At 40.3% G+C, this 26069-nt stretch overlaps 1 protein-coding gene across 22 annotated transcripts in view; it reads right to left on the bottom strand.

Moving 5' to 3' along the window:
- The window catches only part of PUM2 (pumilio RNA binding family member 2), a 108088-nt gene that overhangs the window by 62163 nt on the left and 19856 nt on the right, over positions 1-26069 (bottom strand). For 11 of the 22 annotated variants that reach the window (XM_078388670.1, XM_078388692.1, XM_078388690.1 and 8 more), the window contains exons 2-7: positions 21555-21623; positions 11039-11144; positions 10750-10937; positions 9185-9357; positions 2746-3016; positions 2161-2254 (exon numbers count right to left, since the gene is read on the bottom strand). In XM_078388670.1, coding sequence (XP_078244796.1) covers positions 2161-2254; positions 2746-3016; positions 9185-9357; positions 10750-10937; positions 11039-11144; positions 21555-21623 — 901 coding nt within the window. Of the gene's footprint in view, positions 1-2160; positions 2255-2745; positions 3020-9184; positions 9358-10749; positions 10938-11038; positions 11145-21554; positions 21624-26069 lie in introns of all 22 variants that reach the window. The other 11 variants (XM_078388685.1, XM_073002046.2, XM_073002068.2 and 8 more) reach the window with 2 other exon arrangements.

Genomic DNA, 26069 nt, shown 5'->3' on the forward strand with positions numbered 1-26069 from the left:
TTACAAATAGTAGAGAAGAAAAAGGGAAACAAAATGCATGGGAGATACGGAAAGTTACAGAAAATTGAATGCAGACTTCCAAAAAATAGCAAGGAGAGACAAGAGGGCTTCATTAAATGAAGAGTGCAAAGAAATAGAGGAAAGAATAGAAAGGGAAAAACCAGAGATCTGTTCGAGAAAATTGCAGATGTTAAAGGAACCTTTTGTGAAAAGATGGACATGATCAAGGACAAAAATGGGAGAGACCTCACAGAAGCAGAAGACATCAAGAAGAGGTGGCAAAAATACACAGAGGAATTATACCAGAAAGATCTGGATGTCCCGAATAACCCAGAAAGTGTGGTTGCTGACCTTGAGCCAGACATCCTGGAAAGTGAAGTCAAGTAGGCCTTAGAAAGTATGGCTAAACAACAAGGCCAGTGGCAGTGATGGCATTCCAGTTGAACAATTTACAATATGAAAAGGTGATGTTGTTAAGGTGCTACACTCCATATGCCAGCAAGTTTGGAAAGCTCAGCAGTGGCCAGAGCATTGGAAAAGATCAATCTACATCCCAATCCTAAAGAAGGGCAGTGACAAAGAATGCTCCAACTACTGTAAATTGCACTCATTTCACAAACTAGCAAGGTCATGCTCAAAATCCTACAAGGCAGGCCAGCAGTATGTGGACCGAGAACTCCCAGAAGTACAAGCTGGATTTCGAAGGGGCAGAGGAACTCGAGACCAAATTGCTAACATACACTGGATTATGGTGAAAGCAGAGAGTTCCAGAAAAACATCTACTTCTCCTTCATTGACTACGCAAAAGCCTTTGACTGTGTGGACCACAGCAAACTATGGCAAGTCCTTAAAGAAATGGGGGTGCCTGATCACCTTATCTATCTCCTGAGAAATCTATATGTGGGACAGGAAGCAACAGTTAGAACTGGATATGGAACAACTGATTGATTCAAAATTGGGAAAGGAGTACGACAAGGTTGTAAGGTGTCCCCCTGCTTATTTAACTTATATGCAGAATACGTCATGTGAAAGGCTGGACTGGATGACCCCAAACTGGAATTAAAATTGCCAGAAGAAATATCAACAACCTCAGATATGCACTCTGATGGCAGAAAATGAGGAGGAATTAAAGAATCTCTTAATGAGGGTGAAAGAGGAGAGTGCCAAAAATGGTCAAAAGCTCAACATCCAAAAAATAATAATAATAAAATAAAATAAAAAAACTAAGTTCATGGCCACTGGTCCCATCACCTCCTGGCAAATAGAAGGGGAAGATATGGAGGCAGTGACAGATTTTACTTTTCTGGGCTCCATGATCACTGTAGATGGTGACAGCAGCCACAAAATTAAAAGACACCTGCTTCTTGGGAGAAAAACGATGACAAACCTAGACAACATCTTAAAAAGCAGAGACATCACCTTGCCAACAAAGGTCTGCATAGTCAAAGCTATGGTTTTTCCAATAGCGATGTATGGAAGTGAGAGCTGGACCATAAAGAAGGCTGACCACTGAAGAACTGATGCTTTTGTATTGTGGTGCTGGAGGAGACTCTTGTGGGTCCCCTGGACTGCAAGGAGAACAAACCTATCCATTTAGAAGGAAATCAACCCTGAGTGCTCACTGGAAGGACAGATCCTGAAACCGAGGCTCCAATACTGTCCAAGACAGGAGGGCCTGGTGTGCTCTGGTTCATGGGGTTACAAAGAGTCGGACCTGACTTAACGACTAAAGAACAACAACAACACCCTTTCAAAACTCAGCAGAGAAATCTTTTATTGTGCATAGAAGATTCCCAGTTTCAAGTGATTCTCTGCTCCCATTTGCAGCACCATAATATTCAGTCCGCACTTTTCAACAGGTACTTCTCTAGACAGGGCTTTTAGGGATACTCAGTACTGTAAAGGCCAGAAACTGGAAGGCGGATCTGTCATACAATATTGCCTTTCATTCATGCAGTCATAAATATTTCCCTAAAAGGATTTCATCTAGCTGCATATATAGTTTTATATCAGAATATCAAAATAAGTACACATGTTTTTGATTACTTACTCCTTCAAGCCTACGTTAACAAGCCTTTGATTAACAGAAAAGTGTGAATCATACATAGTTCGTTCTTCTGTGTGACAACTGAAGACAACATACTTTGAAAAAAGTCTCACCTATGTGTGGTTGCTGTGCGGCTGCCAATGCATATTGTTGTTGTTGGGCTGCTGTTAACTGCTGGACAGTAAGAGGATTAGTCCTCTGGAAAAGCTAAGAAAAAGGAACAATTTAAACCCTATTATTTTAGAAGGAAGCTCACATTGTAAATTTTAAAATGAATGGTGTGTAGTTCTGTTCACAGTAATATCCAAAGACCACTTCCCTTGGAGCTCTGTACATAGATCTGTCCAACACTATATGGGAATTTTAAATTCAGGAAGACTTTATTTTTAAGAGTCACTACTATAGAGCTATAAAATGCAATAAACATGCAGCTGCTGCAAAAAAATGGCAGCTTTGTGTTGTACATTTCCACTCATGTACTGTTAATATATAATAAAGTGTATCACTGACCTAAGGTTACCACAGTATCTGCTTCCCTGGCAATCAGTGATGTGAAAAGGATGTCGGAAAATGGACAGAATGATGATTCCAGGACATAAAGACAGAGAAGAACTTTATTTGGCTGCCATTTTTACAGCAGTTTGTGACTGCCATAAGCTTGTTGTTCCACTTTCAAATACTTGTATAAAAATACTAACCTGCTGCTGTGAATTGTAATCGAAGAGTCCCACAGTAGCTCCTGAAGAATCCATTTGTACCTGATTTCCAGGGTAATCAAACTGCAAAGAATCAAGACCCACTTGTTCCATAGCATCCAAATTCTGAGATTCAGAGTTTGAAAATTCTTCCACCAGTGGTTTGTGGGCTGGAGGATTAGGAAGGGAAGCCAATGCTTCAGCAGTGCTTGGGTTAGGCCCCAGGCGTTCAGTTACTTCAGTTGGGGAGGCTTGCCGGCTTCCAGGAGTACGACTGCTTAGAAAATAAATGAAAAACACACATCAGTTTTTGTATATTGTTTTTAAACAGAACTCAAGAATACTTCCACATTTCTTCTGTTAATAGTTTAATATTAGAATTACATCTAGCTATTTGATCTATGAGAAAATAGCCTACAGCTGTTCTGAATAGAACTGTTAAAACAGTAGTGCAGAGATCTTTGAAAATGAAATATATAAGAATGAACAAACTCTGATGATTGAGTGTAAAAACAGTGAGGACTGAGGATCCTCAGACCTCACTGTATGCTAGATATCAACTAGGTAAAACAAGAGTGAATTGTCTGTGCTTCTCACAGCATACACTAGCAGTCTTTCTCAGCTTGGCCAACGGACACATCTGGGGGCACCCAGAAGCAAATGGAAGTCTTAAGTCTGGGGAAAAACTGGACAATTTCAGCGAAAAATAATTTCCCCTGTCCCTTTTAAATAAACCCTTTTGTTTTGATAAAAATTGGAAACAAAAGACTGGAATAGAGCATACATGCACACACACTCCTGGTGAAAGAACTGAAAGTATACTTATTTGAAAGGTAAAAGTGTTACTTTATCTGAATTCAGAAAACTGAACCATATTTTAATTGCATTAGTTTACCTTCATAACCATTAAGTATACCACAACTGAATTCCCTACTAATCTGATGCCCTGCTGCATTCCCACATACTGTAATATCTACTAACAAGCAAACCATTAAAAAAGTTTTCCTTTCCCTCTCCTCAGCAAAATGGCATATAGAGGCATATCCACACTGCAACTTGTACTGAGAAAAAGATTTGTAATCACTGTTACATGAAATATACCATTTCGAATGTTACTGGAAAGCTAAAACATATCCTTCCATACAGTGGTGCCTCGCTTAACGAGTGCCTCATTTAGCGATGAATTCGCATAACGATGTGTTTTTTTAGAAAATAATATGTACCGTATAACGATGTTTCCTATGGGCGATTTCCGCTTAGCGAAGTTTGGGACCATGCTTCGCATAACGAATGCGATTTTAGGTCCCCTGCTTTACTTAACGATGTTTCTTTTTTCAATTTAAAAAGTGTCTTAGAAGGGTCAAAAACGGTGCTAAATGTTTGGATTCGTTAGAGGACCCCCTAAGTCGTGTGCAAACCTGATTTGGCTTTGATCTGACTTTTCGTTAATTTATGGTGATTTTTTTTTCCGGCCCATAGGAACCAATGGACCTGTCAAAATCTGACAGCTCCATGCTTTCCTATGGGGGAGAAAACAATTCACCATAAATTAACGAAAGTTCAGATCAAAGCCAAATCAGGTTTGCACATGACTTAGGGGGTCCTCTAACGAATCCAAGCATGTAGAACAGTTGCTGAGTCTTCGTTAATGTTTTGTGAATTTTTTCTTCCCCCATAGGAACCAATGGAGCTGTCAGATTTTGACAGCTGTCAAAAGTTGGGGGGGAAAATTCACCATAAATTAACGAAAAGTCAGATCAAAGCCAAATTAACTTTTGCATCCGTTTTAGAGGGTGCAGAAGCTAATCCAAGCATTTAAAACCATTTTTGACCCTTTTATGACACACTTAAATTTGCAAAAATTGACTTCGCAAAGCCATTGAAATGCATTGAGTCAGTTTCAATACATTCCAATGGAGGAAACATTGTATCGTTTAACGATGTTTCCTATGGGTTTTTTCGCTTAAGGACGGCAATCCGTGCCTATTGGAACGGATTAACCGGTTTCCAATGCATTCCTATGGGAAATGGTGTTTCACATAACGATGTTTCACATAACTTTTTTTTTTTTTGGAACCAATTAAAATCATTATGCGAGGCACCACTATATAAGAAATGCTCTGAAGACATTAAAAAATATCTCCTGGATTTAAGTTAGGAAACTATAATTATGAAAGTTCAAATAGCTTTTCCTAATGTTCTTGCTCCACAAGTCCTTTTCCTCCTGCTCCTTCTATATCACCAGCATCATCACAACACATTTCCCCACTAGCAGCAAGTAAACAAACACTGCAAACTCTATCCATAAAATGGCACGAGTCAGTAGCTTCATTTTTGGACAAGATGACACCGGATGATTAGGGGGAAAAACTAGCCAAATTCTTACATGAGCAAAATGCTATTTTGAAATCCAGCTGTCAAGTGCTGAAAATGTATATTAGTAAAAAGTTTCTAAATCATTAAGACAATCATACAGTTTGTCCAGAAGTCTTTGAGCAAGCCGCTCTGAGAGCCAGAATATGAATACATAATGGAATTCATGGAAGGAAAAACAACAAAGCATTATGTCTCACAGTACTTAGATGGATGCGAGGGAAAAGGAATCACAGACTATACTATAACAATACCTCTATTACTTTTTTACAGCCCTGAAACAGGAGAGAAAAGACGTACTGCAGAGGAATACGAAAGGTAAAGTACATCCTTTGCTGACCGACAGAAAGGTGCATGGAAGATTGTGCTTGTATTCATAATTAGAGGATGTGCATGTCATGGGGCTAAACTTGTTTCTTAATGACATTATAATGACATGACACCCCTAAAGAAGATGTACAGATGAGCAAAAGAAGTTATAAAGCATGTAAAAGCTATGCAAATTGTAGTTGCACTCTTCAAGAAGATGCAAGAAGAAAAATGTAATCAAAATCCTATAGTACAATTCTACCTGTACAGTGGAAATGATACCTTCGTCAGTGGCAGATTTCAGAGAATGAAATGCTTGTTTCAATGTCAGAATGCTTATGGCTCACACACATTGAGACAAAATTGCGGGCATCTCAAAACTGGGGGGGATCTTTAACCAGCAGACATCTGCTGTTAACAATGCTATCATTCCCACTGCACAGGTGGAATTTGCCCAATAAGATTTCAGCCAGTAATACTGAAAATCTATAGTAAAGGTGGCAGGAGTGGAGCTCTGATCTCCTTTCAAAATTCACAGGAACAAATAAAGTACTCAAAAAACAGTAATAGCTGAGGATCTTAAAGTACACAGAAATGTAAAGAATGCTGTACTTAATAGGATGTCCTCAAGGTTACGATGCAGAACTCCTTGACAATTCTAAAGCCAGTTTCCTCAGCAATTACTAATGCTGAATCAGACAGTGCACTTTTGTCAGAATTTCCCTGTCAAATGCCCAGGACAAAAGCAACTGGTTCTGAGAATCTGTGTGTACCTCCATTTACTGATACAGAAGAAAATAATTATTAGGAAATGGGAAGAATGTTGTCACCATCCAATTCATGTTGTGCAAATTTGCTGGATTCAAAATTCAAAGCAAAAAAGTTAAAGTGATGCATTTAACTGAATTACAAAACAAGCAGCACACTGAAGACTTCATGTTGGAAAGGTATTTTCAAGTGTTGCAGAATACCCTTGCCCAAAATACAGTCTGTGACTTTGCCATCGCATCTCTCCTGCAACATGATGGCAGGGTCTTCACATAACTAAGCCTTTGACTCTTCTTACCTCCTGCTGCATGAAGTCATACTTCTGCAACATGTGGAAGAAACTAAACTCAAGAAATAAACTGAAGTGTGAAAGGGTACAGAAAGTTGTTTCAATATGAGCAGTTTTTATAAGTTCTTGATAGATATGATGAAGAAAAACATGAAGCCACAGCAGCAGAAACTGAAACTGAGCAATACCGCAAAACATCAGATTGATTAAATTTCAAGTATATTCATTTTTAGTTCAACTTCCCCTTTCTTTTAGTTGCTTTTATGAGAATGCTTTATGTCTGCTTGGCGTTGCAGAGGAGAGGATTAGGAGATATAATTTTCTTTGTTTATTTTAAATAATATTTATGTTTTTTCTATTTTTATTAGTTTTTGCCTACTCCTCATAAATCATAAAACCAAAGAGATTCCTTATAATTCAGGTGGTCCCTACATACACACACCACTGAAAAAGTAAGTTCCATTTGTAATCACTGCGTAAATAAGCTATACTGCTAATATGTGCAACGTGATAATTGCATGCCAAACTAAATTATACATAATACCTTTTATCTTCCTAAATAACGAAGTGGCTTTCAATCTGTAAAAAGTGGTACTATTAATACTGCTTTACCTCCAATTTTTCCAAAATTTCAAGAAAAATTGTTTTCCTTCTGCAGTTTCAAATTTTCTGGGAAACTACTTTCTCTAGAAAAACAGCAGAGCTAAATGTTTGATGGCCTGAACAGGAACAATTCTCAGGAGTAAATATACCTGGTAACATTTCTTGCACAGTTTCTTTCTTACTAAGTGTACTGATGCAAGTGGTCAACCTTACAAACAAAACAGACTGGTGTGACAGAGAGAAAAAAGATTTAACACTGATAGCAACAGTACATATTCAAAATGTTGAATGAAAACCAAAAATGTTTCTAGTCATAATATATTGATGACTAAAGCCATATTCAAGTATTACTGAATTTTGGAGAATCTAAACACACGAGAAGAAGCATGCTAGCTCAAACTCCCAGTTGTGTTTCCACTAGTCTTCTCCCAAAGAGGTCTTAAAAAACAGAGGAAATAGGGCTAGCAGATTCCTCTGTCTCTGTGTATTTAGGTTATCCAGAGCTAACATGCATGAATACAACTCAGGAGATATGTTTCAGATTAATCTTTTTTTAGTTGCTCCTCACCATTGTGTCTATTGCAGAACCCTATACAGTGGGGTCTTGACTTGAGAACTTAATCCATATTGGAAGGCGGTTCTCAAGTCAAAAAGTTCTCAGGTCAAATCTGCATTTCCCATAGGAATGCATTGAAAACCATTTGATCCGTATTTGCTCTTTTCTGTCCATAGAAACTAATGGGAAGCTGCTATTCCGACTTTGACCACTAGAGGGGGGATATTTTGTTTCTTTTTTTCTTAGGTCAAGAAAGGTTCAGGGAAGGCAGGGAAAATACAGTCCAGGCAGTACAGTACCAGGCAGTCCGAAGACTGTCTCCCAATCCACTCTCTAAACACTGGGAGGAGTGAGGAAGCAGACAGGCACCCTTTTCACTGGCCAACAGTTAACTGAAAGTTCAAATTTTGCACTTTCCCTGCCTCCCACGTGGTTTTTTTCAGTTCGTAACTCAAATCTAAGTACGTAAGTCAAGTCAATATTTTCCTATGAGAGCGGTTCGTAAGTCAAAATGTTCGTAACTCGGGCCGTTCGTAAGTCAAGACCCCACTGTATCATTTTAGTGAGATATACAACCGTGTATATCTTGAACCGTGGTTTCTAAATTTGGATCTTAGAATGCAACTTGCAGAACTACTGATTATGATGGTTAGGGCCTCTGGAGGTTACATTCCAAGAACATTTGGAGCCTTAAGTGGGAACCACTGCTCTATAGACCGCAGTGTCTCCATTAGAGATGGGAACGAACTGCTGGTGTTTGGTGCTTCAAAATTCTGCCTCCTCCAGTGGGTGCCCACTCAGAGGCAGTACCCCAAGGAAGAGGGGCAGGGAAGCCACTCTGAGTGGGTGTCTGCCAGAGGAAGTACAGCTTTGAAGCACCAAACACCTGATAAGTCGAGAAACAAACTGGCACGAACCATCAAACTGGTGGTTTGTGCCCATCTCTAATCTCAATAGTAAATCTATGCCTGATGCTCACATTTTCTGTACCTACCTAACCAGTGATACCTCTATACTAGTCTGTCTCCACAATGTGATAAATCCTGCTCCTCATCCCTAAGCTTCTATCATGGGACACACTGGGTTGATCACAAAGGAGGAGAGGTGGACACACTCTTATCTGCGTTTAAAGGCAGCTTTTTGGGCCTCTGAGATGGTTTGTTATTTAGGAGGATTGATTTATTTTGTATGTTTGATGGAGTGAATAATCTTCAGCCCTCTATATGTCGCTGGACTCCATTCCCCACCAGCCCCAGCCAATATGGTCAACAATCAGTTATGACGTTAGGTAAAATCCAGCACACAAAAGGGCTTCAGGTTGTCCACCCTTGTTTACAACCTGCACAAATACAACATAGTGTAGCCTAAATATGAATTTGTCTCATGAGACAAAACACTTATCAAGATGTCAAGTATTAATTCAAAAAACATGAATAAGTTTATTCATCATTCTGAAAGTGAAAAAGTATTTAAACCTGTTATATTAATCAATAACTTGCTTTTAAAAAACAATCCTGTAAGATTCAGAAAAAATTAACACTTACTTAAAATCTTTGCAATCAGCATCCATTCCATTTGGCAAACCTCTTCCATTTATTTTAGCAACATCATCATCATCTCCTTGTTTAAGCTCTCTGCTTTTGTCCTCCTCAAATGGAGAAGCCTTGCCTTTCTGGTCTCCTTTTTCAGGTCCATCTGTTTCTGCTTCTCTAGTACCCTACACAAAAATATTGTTTTATTCTAAACTGAACAGGAGCATAGCAAAGTAATCCCAATTTATATTACAGTATACTGCAAGTTAATAACATCAAATTCATTTGCAGTTGGAAAGATGCCTTGACTCTTAAGATTTCAGTGTTAGGCAATGCAGATTAATATCTGAAAGCAAGCAGTTAAGATAAATAGGAAATAATACTTTAGCTAAGGGGTGAAGTTAAATCATCGACTTGGATCCAATGTAATCCTTCTGCAGACATAGTAGCCAGAATTCTCTATGTTGCTACACAATGTAAAGTTACATAGGTGTAACTTTGTCAGTAGCACTTCTGCCCTGGTGCTATTACAGTTGCTGTGTAACATAGTTATACAAATGTAATTACCCAACAGAATTTCAGTCAAAATCTCCTTCTACTTAAGCAAGAGCTGAAGATTGAGTGGAATCTCTTATTCACAGACTGAGAAGGTTATGTGATTTTCTAAATAGGAAAATCACTCACTTCCCTTTGTCGACTTCAGTATCTCTTCTTCTACTGTTCTGAAGGGTCTCCCTCAAATCTGAGTGGTAGGAAAGATAGGCACAGGGAAAACCAGCAAATTTCACATCTCTCACTTCCATGAGTGGAATTCCCCTCATGTGATGTCAGTATCCAACCTATTAACAGCACGCTAGCGTAATGCTCTACACTGTGTTTGTTATAAAACATATCAAGCTTCATTTGCAGTCTGAAGTGGTGACCACAAAGCCATTTTATACTAATTGAATTACTTTTCCAGTACTAACTGTTCTCCTTATACATTACATACATGCATTCCAACATACAGATTAATACAAAAAAGTCATCAAAGAATTCTTCATGCCACAGTAGTTTTTAGCTACAGGAAGAAGAGCTTAATTTTTAAAAAGAAGAAAAGATCAGAACACTCTAGATACTATAAATACCAACATAGCAGGTGACATATAGCAATTTCAATATCAATAAATGATCAAGCAGCCATAAACGTTTGCCAAAACCCTTCCATGTGCACACCACAACTTGTCAGATTTCCCATTCTGTCTCAGACACTAGAAACTTTTCCAGAACCAGAGGCTTTTGCAAAAGCTCTGAAGGACATATGGAAGTTTCATATGTGCCATTTTAGATCAAACTTATTATTTTAAAGTTAATTATTTTAACATGAGGCAAAATCTTAAAAGTTGGAGGCACAATGTCTACCTGCTGTGCTACAGGTACATATGCCTGCAAGAAAAGTTGCTTCTCAGAGATAAGAATGCAACTTCAAATGGTTAGTCCACCCTGTTGTTAAAATACAACAAAGAATCAGTGAAGCCTGGTAAGTGATAGCTTTTGATAGCTATAAGAACTTTTTTTGACATAACCAAGTTACTTACAAAAGCTCCTTTTCTAAACCTGGAGTCCAATTTATCAGCTGGAGAAGAACTTAACACATATTCTACCATGCTCACGCCAAGGCCGCCACTCTCTGATCGAGGAGATAAGACAGCATTTACTTCACTGTTTCCATGAAAAACATGTCCTGGCTTTCTCTGAACCATAATAGGCTGGGACATAGAGTGGTCTAAAAAAATAATAATTAAAATTAGTAAGGTGCAAATTACACCGACGGAGGTTAAGTACAGAATTTTAGATCACAGCTTCTTGAAATTCACTAGTACTTACGAGGGGTTCCCCAGGCAGTTTCTCTCCACTCATCGCCAAGGAATATACCTTTTTGTCCATCCTTTGCTGGATCATCTGGTTCCCAAAATTTTTTGGCAGGTAGCAGCTATTTAGGGAGAAAATATCATATTGAACACTGATTAATTATCACTTATATAATTATTAATTATCAATGAACTAACAGTAAAAGAAGCACATTTTTACTGTCAGTTCATTAATGATTATATATATTATTATTATTTATTTAACTTATATGCCACCCAGTCTACCCAAAGGTCTCTGGGCGGCTTACAACAATTATAATACAATTAAAATACAATAAAAAAGATAAAGCAATTACAATACAATTAAAATAGATACTCTAAAAATTGCCATCAGGACCCAGAGTTGATACTGAATTTAAATATATCTGATTTTTTAACAGGACTAGATACAGACAAATGCATCCGATTAGCCCCCTAATGTACACAGACTGTTACCACCCATAGTAAAATGTGGCAACCAAGGCCAGAAATGTTTCACACGTCAAAATTAGCATACATGCCTGATAATGACTAGTTTGGGATATGACAGTGTAAACCTATGTAATAAAATTAAAAGAAGTATAAGAGACCCTGGTCCCTTAAGCCAAGGTTGTGTGTGTGTTTAGTCGTTTAGTCGTGTCCGACTCTTCGTGACCCCATGGACCAGAGCACGCCAGGCCCTCCTGTCTTCTACTGCCTCCCGGAGTTGTGTCAGGTTCATGTTGGTTGCTTCGCAGACACTGTCCAGCCATCTCATCCTCGGTCGTCCCCTTCTCCTCTTGCCATCACACCTTCCTAACATCAAGGTTTTTTCCAAGGACTCTTTTCTTCTCATGAGATGGCCAAAGTACTGGAGCCTCAGCTTCAGGATCTGTCCTTCAAGTGAGCATTCAGGGTTGATTTCCTTTAGAACTGATAGGTTTGTTCTCCTTGCAGTCCAGGGGATTCTCAAGAGTCTCCTCCAGCACCACAATTCAAAGGCATCAATTCTTCGGCGCTCTGCTTTCTTTATGGTCCAGCTCTCACTTCCATACATCACGACAGGAAAAACCATAGCTTTGACTATTTGGACTTTTGTTGGCAAAGTGATGTCTCTGCTTTTCAAGATGCTGTCAAGATTTGTCATCGCTTTCCTCCCAAGAAGAAGGCGCCTTTTAATTTCAGGGCTGCTGTCTCCATCTGCAGTGATCATGGAGCCCAGGAAGATAAAATTTGACACTGCCTCCATATCTTCCCCTTCTATTTCCCAGGAGGTGATGGGACCAGTGGCCATGATCTTAGTTTTTTTGATGTTGAGTTTCAGACCGTTTTTTGCACTCTCCTCTTTCACTCTCATTACAAGGTTCTTTAATTCCTCCTCACTTTCTGCCATCAGAGTGGTATCATCTGCATATCGAAGGTTGTTGATATTTCTTCCGGCAATCTTAATTCCGGCTTGGGTTTCTTCCAGTCCAGCCTTCCGCATGATGTATTCTGCATATAAGTTAAACAAGCTGGGGGACAATATACAGCCTTGCCGTACTCCTTTCCCAATTTTGAACCACTCAGTTGTTCCATGACCAGTTCTAACTGTTGCTTCCTGTCCCACATATAGGTTTCTCAGGAGACAGATAAAGTGGTCAGGCACTCCCATTTCTTTAAGAACTTGCCATAGTTTGCTGTGGTCCACACAGTCAAAGGCTTTCGCATAGTCAATGAAGCAGAAGTAGATATTTTTCTGGAACTCTCTGGCTTTCTCCATAATCCAGCGCAAGTTAGCAATTTGGTCTCGAGTTCCTCTGCCTCTTCGGAATCCAGCTTGTACTTCTGGGAGTTCTCGGTCCACTTGGCTTGCCTCTTGCTCGGAGGCAAGCCAAGGTTGCCTCCTAGCATTTGTTTTCTATTCAGTCATTGATTTCATTTGATAGCACTCTTGTCAAATGATACAATAAATTCATTTTGCTGGCACGTTCTATACAATGCCTGAAATCCAGCAGTAAGTCACAACTAGTAGGCCGGCTGAATCAATGGAATTTACATAGGTGTTCAATTAACAAATCCCTACTGATTCAATAGGCCAAGCATACTTGCAAATGACCACTGGATTTTAGCCAGTGACTGATTTTCTTAACAGAGCAGTTTAATCCACAAATCTCTCCATGGCAGCCTTCTGTGTCTCTTCAAAAGTTTTAGAGACCGTGCTATGGGCTACCCAAGAGAGGATAAGAAGGTCAACTCGAGGCAAAGTTAAATAGTCTTATTCTTATTCACTATAGGATATTCACAAATATCCTACTTTTCTTTGAAAAAAATCAACATGTTTCCAGTTTGCTGGCCAGAATCCTATTATATATGTATATGGGTATAAATCAAACTGTTTAAATGGTACTGCTTAAATGGTTTTGGTTTTTTGCCGTGGGGGGGGACTGTTGTACCCTACTGCTTTGAATGTGTTTTAGTATTGCTTATGTTTTTTAATATGGTATTTATTTGATACTTTTTAGTGTATACAAGTTTAGTAATAATAGTATATGGTAGCTTTATGTAAGCCAGCTTGGGTCCTTTTGTAAAGAAAATGGAGTAAAATATTTTAAAATAAAATCTCAGTGGCAAACTGCTACTGATTAATGAGTTGGCAACAGATTTATAGCAGGTTTACCTCATCTTTTGAAAACCAGCATCTCATTAGTTTCTATTCATGGGACATTGCAGCTGACTTGACTCATCTCCTCTCTTGTTGCTATTTTCTTCCACGTGAATTACAACTAACTATATAATTCCTTGGGACATCACTCCTAGAAGGCCATGCGAATGTAAGTAAAGTACTCAAACAAGCGCATACCACTTGCTGATGCCATATATGCCTGCTGTGTTGTCTTTGGCAACTTGTGAAACACAACCTATGAGAAACTTTTTAAATTTTGTAATTATATGTTAGGCAAGTGTTCAGTCTCTTTAGATGTAGGTGGAACAGACGAAAGTCTGCCAAGATGGTTGTACCATAGGCAACAGAGAAGGAAGAACTACCAGATCAATTATCTGATATTGGACTGTATTACTTGCTTCGGAGGTATCTAGATATCAAGTCCAAGGGAGGCTGTAATTCAGCCAATCTGCAAAATACTTTCACATGTGGGATGCATAATATTCACCAGCCAAATAGCTGACCGGCAGAGCTGTTTCTCCTTTGTGTCCTCTGTGAATACACACTAAGGGGTTAATCTGTGGCTGAGCAGAGCAGTCTTGTGTAACTTCCACAGCTTTAAGCACTTAGTGCTGGGACCTCCCCTACACCTGGCTATATAACTCCGCCTCCGGCCCAGTGCCTCAGTTCTTTTTCTGACCGCCACTGTAGCAGCAGCTTCATTGGCACTTTGCAAGTAGAAACAAATCTTTTTCTTGCCTTTTTCTTTCTTTTCCTTCACCTCCCCTTGTTCTTTATTTGTAACAAGTTGTTTCTTTTGCCTGGGGGATACAATACTAGCTGGCATTAGTTGTTCTTTGTTGAGGCTTCACAAAGCTGGCATTTCAGCCCTCAGGGCTTTTCTCTCAAAGAAATAATATATCTTTTACCTTCTTTGTAACTACCCTCAGGCTGGAAAGCAACAGGTTTTTTTTTTTTTTTTGTCTGTTTGCAATTTTCTCTCTTAGCAAGATAGAAGAGAACAGCTTCTCAGCTTGCCTGAGCTACAACCTCTCCAGAGTTTGGCACAGAACAGCCCTCTTGTTTCAAGGGGCTCATTCTTACAGCTGTTGCAGTGAGCGGACAGACCTGAAAGGAGGGCCTCCTAGCTCCTGCTCCCCACTCCAGTGTGGTACAGCCTCTTCGGAGGCTAGCGTGGAACAGCCCTCTTGGTTCAAGGGGCTCGTGCTTACAGCTGTTTGACCCCGCAGGAGTTACGGCTCTGCATGCCCTGTCCCTAGGAGAAGGGCCTCCTGTTGTCCCTGACTGTCAGTGATTCCTCCTGACATGGGAAGTGCCTCTGTGTGTGAGTGCCGCACACCAACCCTCCTGCGTGCGCCTGCTCATGTAGCTGCGACTTCTGGAGGGAGCTGCACACCGAGGCTGTAGATGTGTCAGCGACATATGGTAAGGCTTGAGTTTCCCTTTGGGGATACAATGGGCCCCTTCAGCTCCTGCTGCTAGCCCTGCATGTCAGTGCTTTGCCTGTCTGGGGTAACGCCCCTGGGTGTTTGGTGTATTGGGCCTCATTTATCAGAGGGCTTGTTCACATGGCTGCTATTTCTAAACCCAGTTAGGTGCCGAGGCAAAAGCTTTCTGGCAGCATTTGACAGCCTTAGTTTGCCTTTGAAAGGGGGGGGGCTGAAACTCCCACCACTTGAGCTGGCTGGGTTTCTTCAGTTGCTCGCCTCCTGCTTGCTGTCCTCCAGCATTTGAATTTCTCACCATCGGCCCACGGAGGGTGGCACAGAGCAAGTGGAAGGTGAACTGGGAGGTGAGCAGCCGAAGAAACCTGGCCAGGCTCAAGCCTCCCAGTGGTGAAGGTCACAGGCTTCGGATGGGTAAGGTGCTCCTTTTTCCTTTTTAAAAAACTGTTCTGGGTGGGTTTTGGAGGGGGGGGATGACTGGGGGGGTTATGTTTCTGTGCTGGGGTTTTTTTTCAGTCCCAGCGTGTGACTTCCTCTGTTGTATTTTTATTTTTTTAATTTTTTTTATTTTTTTTGAAATGCTGGAACAGATTAATCCCATTCCCATGCATTTCCATGGCAAATGGTGCTTCAACTTACGAACATTTCGACTTACGAACGCTGTTCCAATACGGATTAAGTTTGTAAGTCGAGGTACCACTGTATTTGTATTCGTATGCGGGTGTCCCTGCACAGGTGGAAATGACAAGGGTTATTTTGCCGCTGCTGCCGGCTACGCGGGGGCTTCCTGTTGCGCCGTTCTCCACAGTGGATTAGCCACTCTGAGGCCTAGCAGAGGCGCTTGTAATGCCGCCTCCTGCCATGAGTGGGTAGTCTATTGTGGACAGCGGCACGGTGGGAGGCCTCTGTGGAGCTGGCGGCAGTGGCGAAATCGTGAGTGGACAGTCGTTATTTTCACCTGTGCGGGGATGTTCGTATATGAATACAAATACCCCCATCTTTAGTCTCCAGTATAGGCATTCCTGTTCATTTGTAGTCTCTCCATGTGAGCACAAATTTCAGTTTTCCAGGGTTCTTGCTCATGTATAGAACCTATGTTTAAACAGGAATGTCTTTTCTGCAGGCACATCTCTTTCCACATTCAGAGGGTGACAAGATTGAAAGGAGGGGCTAGGTCTTCATGTTGAATCCTGGTGAGTCTGTCTGGGAAGTTTACATTTGAATAAGTCCAATGAAACAATGTAAACATGGCTGTCAATCACTGAAGTACCATAAGCATATACAGCTGAATATGCTTAGAAGCACCTTTGTAGAAGTGTGCAAATGTCTGTCAACTAAATGTATGAATTGGATGTGGATTCAGTAACACCTTTGACTAGAATGTGCATTCTGATATGTTTGCCCATGCCATCATAGTCACATGCTAATGTTTTGCATGTTTTGTTTGCATGCAGTTTGATCTGGAGCAGGGCACTATTTCTATGTGCTCTGTATGTGGTAGTTTCACTGTGTGAGCTGATTGTTTTCTGCAGAAATTCTCATTATCCATGTGGTAGCTGGATTAAGATGCTGAGTTGATCAAATTAATCATTTTCTCAAGATGATTTCTTGTATAAACAAAACCTTCCTAATAAACGGAAATGTTTAAGGTTAAGGTTAAAATAAAATAAATATGTATTTTAATTGTATTTTAATCATTTTATATTTTATTGTATTGAATTTTAATTATTGCAAGCCGCCCAGAGACCTTTGGGTAGAGTGGGCGGCATATAAATTAAATAAATAAATAAATATTTCTGCCTAGGGTAGCAACTGCTGGCGGCTGTTAATTTGGCACAAAACAGCCCTCTTTATCATTGGGCTAGCTCACAAAATAGTCTGTGGCCCCGTCTCAGCTGCCAGTGCCCGCATAGACTCATAAGGAAAGGACTCACAAGGGTCCACCCGAGAACCCTGCTGCTGTCAGTTAAGCCTGGGTAATTTTCCTCAGGAAGGTCCTATCACGCTGACAGGGTTGCGTAGGACCAGTCCCTTTAGTTTGGGATAAGAGCTATGAGCTCTCGGCCACCATCGCCATCCCGCTTTACCCGGCATCGTTCTGAGCCATGGGCTATGGAGTGCTTTATGCCTCCACATATGCTTCACAGATGTAGTGCTCCCTCGAACCCGACTCTGGTAGCATAATGTTCGCAGCTTTGACCGAACCTGCTGTTAACCCATTCAGGTTTGGGACTCACATGAGTCACAGGGGGGTGGGAAAGTTGCTAACCAATCTTCCTACACCCCTCTTGGTTGTTGCAGTTCCTGTTTGGCTTCCTTGGACTCTGTTATTCACTAGTTACGTCCAGGGGATTGGTTTATTCACACATCCCGCCCTCCTCCCCGCTGTCTGTCATGTGTGCCATGGCATATTGGGCAGCAGCAGTCGGTTCTTTAAGAACTGAGGCACTGGGCTGGAGGCGGAGTTATATAGCCAGGTGTAGGGGAGGTACCAGCACTAAGTGCTTAAAGCTGTGGAAGTTACAGAAGACTGCTCAACTCAGCCGCAGATTAACCCATTAGTGTGAATTCACAGCGGACTACTCGAAGAACCAGAGTTATAGGTAGGTAACCTCTTTTCTTTTTGCACAGGTGACTTGGATGGCTCTGTTTGGCCTCTTGGCTTGATGTGTTGGTGACGCTTAATCAGTTGTGAGGTCAAGAATAATGGAAAGTTCTTCAGAATGGAAAGAGCAGGAACATTCAGCTCCATTCACGTTTGTGATAGAGATGCAGACTGTAAGACTTGCCTACTTCCTGTTTTTGGGCAAGGGGCTCCATTTCCTGTACCACAACCACACTTCAGCTACACAGAGGAACACTGATCACTGATGTGACCTGTCTCATAATCACTAAAATCTCATTCCAACAGCAGTGTCGCTATGAAATGATGGCAATATATTTCAGCATGAAACTACTACAGTCTGTCTGGTCCACACTGTATACTTCACTGGTATAGAACCTAGGGCTCAGTGCTTCCCATTTGGAGTGAAAACAAGTCTAATAATATCTTGATCATAGGCAGCATCAAGGCCATCACCTCCATGACTGATAAACACACATATCAACCAATTTATGCTATACATGGGTCTGAGGTGTTTTTGACCAACTTATGTCACAAAGTGATTTAACATATTACATGTTATCACAACCAGGTCATGCACATTTCAGAACACGAGGCTGGTGAAGTTGCGTCCTTGAACATAGAAGGTGTTTTTTAAGCAGTGTGGACTATGCTTGTGCCTTACTTATTTAGGGTGACTTCACTATGATAGGTGATTTTGATGTCCTGAAGACTGGAATCAAAGCTGTCCTCAGAACAGACTCATCTGCTGTTCCAAAGCTAGAAGACATATCTTAAATTTCACTTTCATATTTTCTCTTAAGAAAAAATACATAGAAGAAGGCTGCTGATGTCCCTTCATACTAATACTGACTACTGCATATCTACATGAAAATCAGTTTCAACCATTTGTAGGTATCAATAAATACTGTAAAAGTACAGTGGTGCCTCGTATAACGAGTGCCCCGTTTAACGACGAATTCGCATAGCGATGGCAAAAATACCATCGCTTTTGCGATCGTATAACGAAGGTGCCTATGGAGAAAAATCGCTTTGCGATGTTTTCCCCATAGGCACCATTTTCCCCCTGCTTAGCGGCGGGAGCCTCCAAAGGAGCGCTCCCGCCACTCAGCTGGGGGAAAATGCCTGTGTTGGCCTTCGAAGGACCCTTCCGAAGGGTCCTTCTGAGGCCACCGCGGGGGGAGGGTGGGGGGATCCGATGCCTGTCAGGCATCCTGGGCTCGGATCCCACCCGCCGGTTACCCAGCCTTGGCTGGGTAACCGGCGGCGGGTGGGATCCGAGCCCGGGATGCCTGAAAGGCATCCGGACCCCCCACTCTCCCACCCTCCCCCCGCGGCTTGGATCAGACCCGTGGGGGCTAGCCCTGCCATGGCTGGACTTCCAAGAGTCCAGCCATGCCCGGGGTAGCCCCCGCGGGTCGGATCCAAGCCGCGGGGGGAAGGTGGGGAGACCCGATGCCTGTCAGGCATCCTGGGCTCGGCAGCGCGGGGCAGCAGGGACAGGGTGGAGGGGTCCCGAAGGCTTCCAGGCTTTTGCCTGGAAGCCTTCGGGATCACCCACCCACCCTGTCCCTGCCAGTTTTTAGTCCATTGGAACGCAATAACCAGGTTTTAATGCGTTTCAATGGGCTTTTTAATTTCCTGGAACGGATTAACGTCACTATACGGGGCACCACTGTAATGGCTTTTTCAATGGGTTGGTTTTTAACTACCAAATGTGAACAGCAAATAACCTTATCCTAGCAAAGTGCATGAAGCTAAAACACCCATGTTTTGTCAACTTGAGGAGTTAAGTGGTTGATGCTGCTTACAAAAGTCTGTCATGTGGACTTCTTTAAAGCATAAGCAGCCTCTTGAGGGGGAATGACTGGCTAAAATTACACAAGCTATATGGGGTGATGGGGAAGAGACAAGACATACAGTCTGTAAGTTCAGAATAGAGGAGATGCCCCGTAGGCTGTCTCTGTGGCAGATAACAGGAAACTGGAGGAAACTGTTCAAGAGTTTTGCACAGTACAGAGGGTAGGGCTCACACCAAAAAAAGAGCACAAGTCACCTTTAGAAGGTTCTGAATGTACTCTATGTGGGCACAAGAGTGACCTAAAGACTACAAAGACAAAACTGCTTTGACAAGCTACATCAAGTTTAAGAAGTAGACTGTAGTCAGGTTTTTTTCACTACCACATGTACTCACTGAACCTGCTTTGAAATTTTCATCTCCAATTCATGAAAGTTTAACAGTAAACCTACTGCAGTTATATTTCAGTGTATGTGTGTAGACTTAATTATGCTAATGTTTTAAACATGTTTATTGTCAGTGTCCAATGTACTTTCTGGCAGCAATCCATTTTGCACACTACCTACAGTATAACTGCCCCACCTACCATGCAGTATTGACCACATACAATTCTAAACCACAAGTCTATACTATGTTCTTAAGATTATGGAAAACTGGTTTTCACAAATAATGAAACTGCAGATAAATGTACTGGGAATCAATTATTCAAACATATAGCTATCCAATAAATGGAAACACAAGTAGAGTGCATTTAGCAATAGTATCGTTGCATTTCAGAGTATATATTTTAATTGTTTTATCTTTATTATATTTTAATTGTTGTACGCCGCCCAGAGACCTTTGGGTAGAGTGGGTGGCATATAAGTTAAATAAATACTGTACCCTAAAAACCTTTTAAGTAAAGGTTCCCCTTCACGTTTAGTCCAGTCATGTCCAACTCTAGGGCACGGTTCTCATCCCCATTTCCAAGCCATAGAGTCAGTGTTTGTCTGAAGACAGTTTCCGTGGTCACGTGGCCAGACACGGAACGGTGTTACCTTCCTAACGAGGTGGTACCGATTTATCTACTTGTATTTGCATGCTTTTGAGCTGCTAGGTTGGCAGTAGCTGGGACAAGCGACAGGCGCTCACTCTGTCACGTGCATTCGATCTTACGACTGCTGGTCTTCTGACCTTGCAGCACAGAGGCTTCGGCAGTTTAACCCACAGCGCCACCATGCCCCTCATTATTTACAAATGATGTATTTAGAATAAGGTTTTGAAAACCTATGTACAGCTTTGCAACCACTACAACATGCTGTCACTCACTCCATAATAGGCACAAATAAAAGGAAGCATACTTCTCCAATTCTACCTCAATTCCACTGGCTACTCATCTGCTTTAGATCCCACTTAAAAATACAGATGTTGAACAGTAAAGTCCTAAACTATCTGCATAATTAAAGAAGCACCCCCTCCTCTAGTATATGGCTCAAACTATCTAATATACACCAAGTAAGCCTTCCTCTACAGGCTCTACTTCTGTTGAATAGAAAGTGAAACAAGCACAGAGTTAAACATTTCCATTCTGGTATCTCCTCTGATGGTCTTTCTTCAGTTCAGGAATTGCTTTTTATTTTAAGTAATTATGACAGTTGTTTAGTGGGGAGATTAAAAAGCTTGATGGTAATACTGGCAAATTAAACACTATTAAACATTCAAGATAAAGGCCAGAATTCTACAAGAGATTTATACCAGCAACACTGCGTAAATTACAGGAGTGAAATACCACCAATTAACAAACTGCTGCTCCATTCCGTCATGTGCCAGGTCTGACTTGGTGTACTGGTGCACTATCAGCAATGCAAGCAATTTATTAATTTGCCACAATCTATTGTTAACAGTTTACACAATTGTACCTATCCCAATTTAAATCCCCAATAAGATTCTGGCCACAGTAACATAATACACAAAATTTCATTCCATAAGATTTCAAGTATTTACCTCTCCCATTCCCCGAGATTCTAGTGCAAGAGCTTGAAACTCATGATTCATTTCATCCACAGAGCAAGTCTATAAAGCAGAAGAAGAAAAAATAAAATTGGAATACTGAACAGCCATTTTATATTAAGTTACGAGCAATATACAGTACGTTAGTGGATCTACTCAGTGGATCGTACAAAAGAAAGGCACCTTGCCCAATTGATACCCTACTTCCTCTCATGCTCTTCTCTAAAAGAACATGGGACCCCTTCCAAACAGCATGGTCTGTATTACACAGAATTACAATAAACTTCCATTAAATATTGGGTAATGCAATCCTGTGTGAGCTTATTTTTAGGAAATTCCTCTCCCACTATAATTCTTCATGATCCAACCCAGGCTGTTCTAACTGTATGGAGGTACAGGGACTGTAGATTAGGGGGCAAAGAGAGAGACTCATGGTTGCTGTCTTCTGCTCATATAACCCCTTTTCTATAATTTACTTGGTGTTATCAAATGTTTGCTTCTTGCCGCCTATCTTATTAAGAGTTCTTTACATTTATTAGCTGAACAACCCTAACTGAAAGAAAGCAGCCAATCTTCTTATATATTTATTCCAAATATTTGGAAAAAACATGACTTAGTTTCTTTTTAAATACATTTTTTTTATTTTTCCTACTACATAACATTAAATATAAAACACAAATAAGCAAGAGAGGTATTTAAAAACTAAATACAAATGATCAACAGATATTATTAAACTGGGTTAAATTTCAAGTTTTCTTTGTATTTCTAGTAAAAAATGTACTATAGGTTTATAAACATATCCTTTCAAAATCTTTGTCTTTGTTCTCAGTAATCCATGTATTTCTTCCAAGGAAGATATGATATCTATAAAACAATGCCACGCCTCATAAAAATCATCTCTATGTGATGATCCTGTTATTTTTCTTTTCTCGGCTAACTTCACTGAAGTCATTGTTTCCTATAGTCTCTGTATCCATGTGTGCACTGAAATATTCTTCAATGTTTTCCAACCTGGTGTTATATCCATTCTAGCTACCAATAGCCATAATGAGATTCAGTCTTTACATATTTTCATTTTTGACAGTGAATAAAAAAGTTAATTCAAGGTCATATTCAATTTTAGCCTCTCAAAAATTGGCTGAAATCCAGTAATAATTTATAGCTAGAGTAGACTCATTGAATCAATGGAACATACATAGACACTGATTCAATGCAACTATTCTAGCTACTACTAGATTTCAGGCACTGTTTCAAAATAAATCTATCTTCCAAGTATTTTTTCACCTTGAGGCACTTGAGCCACATGTTATAAAGCGATCCCCTATATTAGATTAGCATTCTTTCCAGGATAGTGATGATAGTGTAGCATCATATTCTGACATATTTACTAGGCTTTGATGCCACATGTATTAATCTGAAAGTTACTTCTGTGAATTTAAGAGAAACTAATATAAATGGTGAGGATGGCAATATTTTGTAGTATTGTACTTTGGAGAAAATTCTTCCAAGTGATTTCAAAGGAATTTCACCACACTCATAATCCCAAATCTTTCATCTATCATCCAAGAGTACCTTTTTGATATTTGTCCTCATATTATGTTTCTGTGACAGTTCCACATTGCTTCAAATTAATCTAAGGGGTCATGGCAGTTAATTAGCTTCCTAATAAAATCTGTGGCTTGCCTTATTTGGAACCAATGAACTTTCACTCTTCTAATTTACATACCACTTAGTAGTGATAGAACAATACCAGGGTAAGTAGAATTGATGTGATCAACACATAAGTACCTAAGTAATTAATTTCATACTAACCATATTTGAAAAGAAGCAAATGCTTACATAACCAAGGAAAAATGAATAGTAATAAAATAACAAATGTCCAAGGAACTATTTTTATTTTTAAAAAGGAAATACTGAAAACCTAATGTAATAGAGTGGTAGAATATACCAGATGGGCAGGATATAAATCAATCAAACAAACAAACAAACAAACAAATAATAGTGGAGGGTCTAATCCCTGAAAAAATGAGCATCTCTCCCACAAGAGAACTTTGACTTAAAATATTAACTTTTAGTGCAAGTCCTTAGAGAAGATTTTAAAAGCCTTGAATATGTAAGTGCTATTTAATTACTAAGAAACATCCATGTTTAGATATACTACATAGGGAGGAGAAGAAAATCATTTCAATCTTTTTAGATGACAGATTAAATATATATAGTTTGTTTAAAATAATTACAGTAGGAGACACCAAACACAGGAGCTACTTCTTTTACTTCAATATACTCAGAGGTATGTTCTCATTTCCATATACAGTGGTGCCTCGCTTAACGATGTTAATTCGTTCTGAAAAAATCGCTGCTAAGCAATTTCATCGCTAAGCGAAACGCGGTTTCCCATTGAAATGCATTGAAAACCGGATAATCCGTTCCAATAGGAACGAATTGCCATCTTTAAGCGAAAATCGCCATAGGAAACATCGCTAAGCAAAATGTGGTTCCCCAATTGAAATGCATTGAAACCTATTCAATGCATCTCAATGGGGGAAAAATACAACAACAAATTAAAAAACAGTCAAAACAAAGTCAAATTTGGTTAACAAGGGGTTTATTAAGTGCACTTTATGATTTCAAACATTTTAAACAGTAAACTTTAACTTTATAAATAACAGAAAAACATTTAAAAAACAGCAAACATGAGGCTGTTTAAACCATGGTTAAGCGAAACAGGGGACCCAAAATTTAATCGTTATCCGAAGCATGGTCCCAACCATCGCTAAGCGAAAATCGCCCATAGGGACCATCGTTAAACGAAGCATAACAACGCTCCGAAAAAGTCATCGCTAAGAGATTTCGTCAAACGAAGCAATCACTAAGCGAGGCACCACTGTATACAGTACGAGAACTTAATTTCATCAGTGAAAAGGACCTATTTTCTAACTAATCTCTTATATAAAATAGAATGGCTAAAAGATAAGTGATTTTGCATAAGTGTTTGCTTCCTGCTAGTTAAAAAGAGAAGAAAGAATGTACACACAGCTCTACATCTCCTTTACACCAACTACAGTGGATGCTGTTCTGTCCCTTCAGCGCTGCTTGGAGACTGTTCTGCAATGGATGCAGGAAAATCGGTTGAGGCTGAACTCAGACAAGACCGAGGTACTGAGGGTGGGTGGCCCCACCATTAGCGGTTTGGGGGGGGTGACTCTCACCGCGAGAGGTTCACAGCTTGGGGATAGATCTGGACCCGGAGCTCACCATGAAAACCCAGTTGGTGTCAGTAGTCCAATCTGCCTATTTCCACCTTTGGCGGATTGCCCACATCTTGATGTGCAGGCGCTTGTAATCTCGAGATTAGACCACTGAAATGGGCTCTATGTGGGGCTACCTTTGAGACTGATGCGGAAGCTTCAAATGGTGCAGAATGTGGCAGCCAGACTCCTTAGAGGGGTGAGAAAACACCATCATATCTCTCCCATTCTGGCTGCATTGCATTGGTTGCCTGTGCGCTTCCGCATCAATTTCAAAGTTTTAATGATTATATACAAAGCCCTAAACGGTTTAGGACCTCGCTATCTGACAGAACACCTTTTCCCACCAAAATTTACCCGTATCACTCGATCTAGTCAGGAGGTGCGACTGAGGAGCTTAATGCTGAGAGAGGCCCGGAAGGAAAAAACAAGAAACCAGATCTTCTCGGCAGTCGCTCCTCAGTTATGGAATAATCTACCTTCAGAGATCCATATGGCCCCTTCGCTGGATATTTTTAAAAGCCAGTTAAAAGCCTGGGTATTCAGGCAGGCCTTCACTCCAGGCACTATTTGATCTATCTTCTTGTTTTTCCATCTTGAATGACTTTTTATTCTTGACACTGATGTTATTTTAATTGTTTATTTTGTATGATGTACGCCACCCAGAGTAGTCGAATGACTAGCTGGGTGGGATATAAATATAATAAATAAATAAATACACCCAAAGTCCCCTTGAGTAAAACCTAAACAATGTTACTTTGAGGAATGTGCAAGGTGAAAAATCCCATATTTCTTTTGTTTTAGGTTCCTTTAGAGGTGCACCTCTTTCATTTTTATATTTTCATGAACTGGTACTTTTGTTCAATGTAACAAGAAAACCCTATTTCAGATTTATTTTTATTTTTATTTTTTATTTTTGCGTTGGGTTTCTCATTGATATCTACCACGACGAGGAGGTGCTGATAAGTACTGAGCCTTTCCCAGAAAAAATTGAGCTAGGAAGCTGTAACTGCCACACTATTCTACATATTCCCCCAGGAAGTCAATGCACTTGCGATATCTGTCCTGCAGCTTCTCAAGTCCCTGCAAGTATAATTCTTCCGACTGCTGGTGTAACCCTCATTTGCAGCACTAGTTGCTTCCAGAACACTCCCAAATCATTGTCCCTTTAGGTGTTTTTTGAGTTTGGGGAACAGATAATAGTCAGAAGTAGCCAGGTCGGGAGAATAGGGTGGATGGGGCATCACTTGAAAGCCTAAGG

This window comes from Pogona vitticeps, chromosome 1 (assembly GCF_051106095.1).
Source record: "Pogona vitticeps strain Pit_001003342236 chromosome 1, PviZW2.1, whole genome shotgun sequence".
In the NCBI taxonomy this organism is placed as follows: domain Eukaryota; kingdom Metazoa; phylum Chordata; class Lepidosauria; order Squamata; family Agamidae; genus Pogona; species Pogona vitticeps.